The sequence below is a fragment of the Entamoeba invadens genome (assembly GCF_000330505.1).
Source record: "Entamoeba invadens IP1 unplaced genomic scaffold scaff_1105074724937, whole genome shotgun sequence".
NCBI lineage: Eukaryota > Evosea > Mastigamoebida > Endamoebidae > Entamoeba > Entamoeba invadens.
The window spans coordinates 41,031-47,305 of NW_004443732.1; the positions used below are offsets into that span (position 1 = coordinate 41,031).

At 34.2% G+C, this 6,275-nt stretch overlaps 2 protein-coding genes across 2 annotated transcripts; one reads left to right on the forward strand and one right to left on the reverse strand.

Annotated features, from left to right (window-relative positions):
- Nucleotides 1–19: 19 nt before the first annotated feature.
- On the reverse strand, nt 20–3,308 carry EIN_209180 (AMP dependent CoA ligase, putative; the record flags this gene model as incomplete). The annotated part of the gene is made up of 3 exons (XM_004261232.1): nt 20–658; nt 835–1,832; nt 2,171–3,308. 3 exons carry the CDS (start codon nt 3,306–3,308, stop codon nt 20–22), a joined length of 2,775 nt encoding a protein of 924 aa, XP_004261280.1.
- Nucleotides 3,309–4,186: 878 nt separating this feature from the next.
- On the forward strand, nt 4,187–6,067 carry EIN_209190 (hypothetical protein; the record flags this gene model as incomplete). The annotated part of the gene is made up of 1 exon (XM_004261233.1): nt 4,187–6,067. The coding sequence occupies one exon, from the start codon at nt 4,187–4,189 to the stop codon at nt 6,065–6,067; it is 1,881 nt and encodes a 626-aa protein (XP_004261281.1).
- Between the last annotated feature and the right edge of the window lie 208 nt (nt 6,068–6,275).

A 6,275-nucleotide genomic window follows, 5' to 3' on the forward strand; every position in this document is an offset into this window, starting at 1 on the left:
CCTCCAAAGCACTTTCGAGTCAGAACTGAAATTCTGAGCATTTGTAGATGAAGTCGTCGGTATTGCAGATCCCGCTTGTGCTGTCCGCGCAGATGAAAACCGGTCGCATCAAAGAGACTTTGCACCCATTTTGAAGTGCTTTTTCACAATACTTTTCGCCCATCCACTTCGACTGGATGTACCCAAATGTGTTCAAAGGAACTCTTGCGGAAATTTCCTCATTGAAGTCAAGTGCTGCTCCAATCGTCGAGATGACACACAGTGGAATCGTCTTCCCACAGAAGATAATGGCGTTTTTGACACCAACAGAGTTCGTAGCCTTGAGCTGGGAATAGCTCTTCGCCCAATTCACTATAGCTGCACTGTGAATGAAAAATCGAGTCTTCTCTTGTAGAGTCGAGTACACCGTCTGTTCCATGCCAAAAAGTGGTTTGGAGACATCGCCAATGACGTTCTTGATTTTAGTGGAAAACGGAAGTGCAAGATGACGTAACATAGTGTTCATCTTCTTGTCTAATTCACTTTGATTGGCACTACGACCAATACAATAGACTGTTTTGATTGTTGGTATTTTGCAAGCTTCTGTAACTAAATACACTCCAAGGTACCCAGTTGCTCCAGTAATAACAACCGAGTCACGCAATTCAAAGTCTGAAGACTGATTGTTAATATTAATAATATAATATGGTTTAATATAGTTTAATATTAAACTATATAAAATTATATTAAATATTATAGTTTAATATAATATTAATTTATACTTTATACCTTTATTAATAGTAATAAATAGTAAATATTCTATTTAATAATAATAATAAATGATAAAGAACAAACAACGTTTTCATATACATTACCGAACACCTCCTCAAAAGTGCTGATCTGTAAATGTTCGTAATCCTCTTTAATTTCCTTTCCAGCACCTTCAGTACTTTCAGGATTCAATACATAGTCTTCTAATTCTCCTATTGTCGGTTTGTTATTCACCAAATTGAATGGGGCTGTTTTCACCACCTTTCTGATATAAGCGATGGTCTGTGCTCCAACAAAGGAGTCTCCTCCCAGTGCGAAGAAGTCTGTTTTTCTTGAAAGAGCGCCGACTGGGATCTCGAAGAACTCACTCCAGACCTTTGCGATTTCCTTTCCCATTTCCGTTCTTGGTATGTCGTCATTTAGCTCTTCAGCTCTTCTCCACTTCTCTCTGATTTTTTCGCCGACCATTTCTCGTAATTTTGGAAGATACACCTTCCCAAAGGACGTCCTAGGAAATTCGGGAAGAGTAAAAATGAACGTTGGAATACTAAAAGAAACTATTCGTTCATTCAAATAGCTTTTAAGTTCCTTTTCAATAATTTCCGAATTAATAATTTCATTGTCTATAGTATTTCCTCCCTTTTTAAGTAACACAAATGCTACAACTTTCTCCCCTTGCACTTTGTCAGGAATCCCTATCACAGCACTCTCTTGAACTCGAGGATGCTTGTTCAACACCTCACAGATCTCTTTCGGCCACACATTATGACCCCCTCGTATGATCATTTCTTTCACTCGCCCAGTCACATTCATATACCCATCTTTCTCGATGAGGACCTCGTCTCCAGTTTTGAAGAAGCCATCTGCAGTAAACGCCTGGTCGTTCGCCTCTTTGTTATTCAAATAACAGCGCATCATTAGCTGAGACTTCACTTCAAGTTCTCCAGAAAACCCAACGGGAAGTATTTCCCGAGTCTCTAAATCAACTACGCGAACTTCAACATTTGCACTTGGACCAGCTGTGAGGGAAAATTTGCCTTCTACACGTTTGGTGGATTTCACTGGCATTAGGTACATCACACCTTGGTGTTATTTGGTGGTCCTATTAACTCTGAATTATATTGAATAATATATAGAGTCAGTAAGGAATACGACTATAACAATATTGAAAGAACTTAATTATATGAAATTTGTTTATAAAAATAAAAAGAGGTATATTTTTAACTTAGAATAAATAACCCGATTTTTTAGGTCTTTTTCTTGTCCAAATTGTTTTTAAATTTATTTTAAATTTATTTAAAAAAGATTTAAAATACCTTTTCGAATAATTATAAGATTATTCAATGGAATTATTATTAATATTATTATTCAGTGTGATTTCTTATCAAATTCGTTCATTAAATGACAAAAAAAAACAAACCACAGAGTTCCGTCATTCCAAATCCGGAAGTCACATAACTCAGTCCAAATGTCTTCTTTAAGCTCTCCATAAAGAAGTCCGACGCGACTGCACCGCCCACGACAAATTCCTTTAATGAGCTCAAGTTGTACTTCGTTCTATTTGGGTGTTTCATCAGTGCCAAAAATGCCGGTGGAGCTCCTCCGATATTAGTCACCTTATTCTCCTCAATAATTTTAAAGATTTTTTCAACGTCAAATTTATCAGTGAAGACGACGTAATATGATCTGATGACCATCCCATCCATAGCGATGTGTCCCGTAGTCGTCGACAGTGGTGCGAAGAGTAAGACTCTTTTTTCCTCAAGGGGCACGTTATGTGAATTGCCGTAGATGTTTGCGGTGAAGCCCATATTCTCGTACACACATATCTTTGGATTTCCAGTGCTTCCCGACGTACACCCATAAAAGAGGACATCGTGCGGGAGGATTTGTTCTCTTTCAAATTTCAGTCTTTCCGTGTCAATTGGTGTTTTTAAAAATTCTTCATATGAAAAGAGTTGGTCTTCCAACTGTTCGAATTTTTTAAAAGTTTCCTCTTCACTTGAACTTTTTTCAATTTTTAAATTCCGTCGAATTTCCTCTGAATTTTTTAAAACGTCGGAGCGCCTAATGTCCTCTGCAATCGTCTTAAGTTCCTCCTTCGGCGTTTTTATCACTAAAATTTTGACTGTCGGATCCGCCTCTAAAACCGTTTTGATTTTCTCAGGCGACGTGACTATGAGCTTTGGACTAACTTTATTGCAGAAGTGTGCAAGTTGTTCTGCTTTAAATAACGGATTGAACGGCATCATAATAAAGCCAGAGGCCTCTATAGCAGCTCCCATGATGACATATTCTATACAATTCGGAAGAAAAACACCAATAACATCTTTTCTATTAACTTGAGCTTTGGTGTACATTGCACTTGCAACAGCATCGGCGGCTTGATGGTATTCTCCTACAGTCATTTCTATAACGGCGTCTGAAGTCGAAGAAACATAACGGAACAGTGGGGCCGTGCTGTGAGAAAGCTGCTCAACATAACGTTTTGCAAAGACCTCCTGACCAACGTCGTATGTGCGACCTTTGATATGAGAAAGGGTCAATTCTTTTGACATCAATTGTGTTTTTTTCAGACCTTGTTTTCAAACAAAAGATAAGACGGATTATTGGTATCAAAATTAAAGTTTATTTTAAATAAACATTTTTGAATGAAAAATGGTTTTTACAAGTTAAATTGATTTAAACTATTTCTGATGGTTAGTGTCTTGAATCAAAAAAATTCAATCAATTTTTTTGGTTGAATTCTATTCAATCAAAAAAAAACTATCTCAAACTTATTTGTAAGTGTTTTTTAATCAAATTAAAACTGTATTATAGTTCTAATTAATTGATAATATTTTATAGTACTCATACTAGACGAAGTGAGAAAAGAATAGAATTAGTTTGAAGTTTCGAAAAAAACAGAAAAATAAAAATGTGCATTTATTGTACCTTTGATCTTTTTTATTTGAATTATCACTTCATTATTTGGCATTTTTTAAATATTGCTTTATTAAATAGATAGGATTGACAATGGGATGAAGTACATGAAATTGGTAAAATAAATCCTCCCTCTCTTTAAAACGTTTTTTCATTAAATTTAAGGATGTTTAATTTTTATTTTTGTGTTTTTTAGGGTTTGAAAAACTATATAATGAATAATAAATTTACTATATTTCAACCAATACAAATAATAATTATTTTTAAATGAAAATAATTTTAACAAATGATATAACATGAGTCTTTTTGTAATAAATTAATAGTTATCAAAAAACTTGTTAAATATTTAATTGAATAAATTGTATTTTTTCCCTTCAATATAACAAAAGTTTTTTATATATTTTTTATAAAATTATCATTTTGTAGTCATTGTTAAAAACGTACGTTTTTAACACGATTGAAGAATAACTTATTTTAAACTGAGAATAAAACCAAAATCTTTAAAAAACACGAAATGAATTCAAAATTGGATCGTTACTCTCTTATGATAGTTTCCAAGTATTTTAAAACGATGAACGACTTCATTAACATGGTGCATGTATGTAAAAAGTACGGTGAAATTCCCTCCATGTTTCATTACAATCCAATACCTTTAAAAAACAAAAAGAAGTTTTTTCCCAACATAGAGACTCTATATTTATACAACAAGTCCGATAAGAAAATTCCAGGATATTTTAAGTACTTCTACGACTACAAAGTTTCTTATCAACAATTTTTGTCGTTTCAAACTGAAGACACTGTCTTCAATAAAGTTATATTTGATGGTAGAGATTGGGAGAGATATCATTCTTTCAAAGGTGCCACTCAATTTTCGTGTCGGTGTTTTAACTCGAGAACGGCGTACTTGCCGCGCTCCCTCGACACGACTGGCGTCACCAAATTTGAAGAGCTGTGTTTTATTGGCAATGCAAAGCTCGAAGAAATCATTTTAGACAGCCGGTTGACTCACCTCCCCCTCATGTGTTTTCAGATGTGCACCAATTTGAAGGCAATTGACCTCAGAAATGTCAAACACGTTGCAAACAACTGTTTTGAGAGATGTTTGAGTCTTACTGCATTGACCTTTGGTGAAGAGTTATTATCAGTTGGGAGATCCTCATTTTACAAGTGCACAAACATCATTAATGTGACGACTTTTGGTCTCACAAAATTGGATACATTAATCAATTTATCATCATCTAAAGCATTTGCCGGTATTAAACACGACATTTTAGTTTCCGCAGAAGACGTCCAAAAATACGGCAAAGATAAAGCACGAGAAATATTGACACTTCCTATTGATGAAATTGATTATGACGCATTTTCAAATACAACTGACATTGAAGACTCTCAAATTCCAAGAAGTGTCACTAAAATAGGAAATCGGGCATTTTCAAATTGTGGCATTAAAAATCTTGATCTGACAAATGTGACACAAATTGGGTGTTATGGCAATTTAGATAGTGTGACTGCAGTGACTTTAAATAGAAAAATGCAATTCAAACACTTCCAATACCTTCACAATTTATCAAAAATAGAATTCGGTAATAGTTATAGAAATAAGACTTTTAATTTGAAGGCAGCGTGTTATATGAAAAGTATACTTGATGCTAATAACATTATATATGAACAGGGATTTGTTTTTACTAAAGCAGATGTGACTCATTTTGGTGGAAAAGTGCCTTCGTATTGTAGTCGAATTGGAGGACAAGCGTTTCACAAAGCAGACATTACGTCCATTGAAATACCAAAAGGTGTGACGAAAATATCGGATCCAATAAAACAGTGTGACTCCCTTGAAATAATTGAGACGGAAACTTTTTTAAAATGTTTTGATTTGTTTGTCGAAAATTGCCAAAAGCTCAGAGAACTCGCGTGGAGAGGAAAAGGAAAAGTTTGTATACAAAATTGTCCAAATTTGACTGCAGTGACATTTACTGAAATACCAAAGCAATTTGTGTCGTCAATCGATTTTTCATACTGCAAAAAGTTGAAGGAAATGGTTATAGAAAAAATGCCACAAAACGGTGTGTTCAAGGAAAGAGTCTCTTCGTACGTCTTTGATTTGTTGAAAGACAAATCCAAGTTTGTGAATGTCGTCTTTGATAATGTCGATGAAAATGATGTGCCAGTCTATATGGTGCCTGATGGTATTAATATTATACCTAAAGGCACTTTTCAGAATAGAAAGAATCTTCAAAGGGTTGTGATGCCAACATCACTCAAAAAAATCGAAAGAGGCGCGTTTTGCGGGTGTGAAAATTTGATGGAGGTTGTTGGAATGAATAAAGAAGTGCACATTGAGAATCACGCATTTGAGAAATGCCCATTTTTGAAGAGTAAGTTGCTTAAATGATAATTTTATATTGATTATAGTGAAAACATCGGTTGTGTTTGTTGATTATAATAATAAAACAAATGCTTTTGATTATTATAGTCAATAGAATAAAACTGTTATGTTTATCGAATTGTATTTACATCGACTTGATATACCAAATTAGAAATATATATTTATTTTATTCAGATGAATTATTATAATAGTTTATATGTCGTGCGAAATAAGT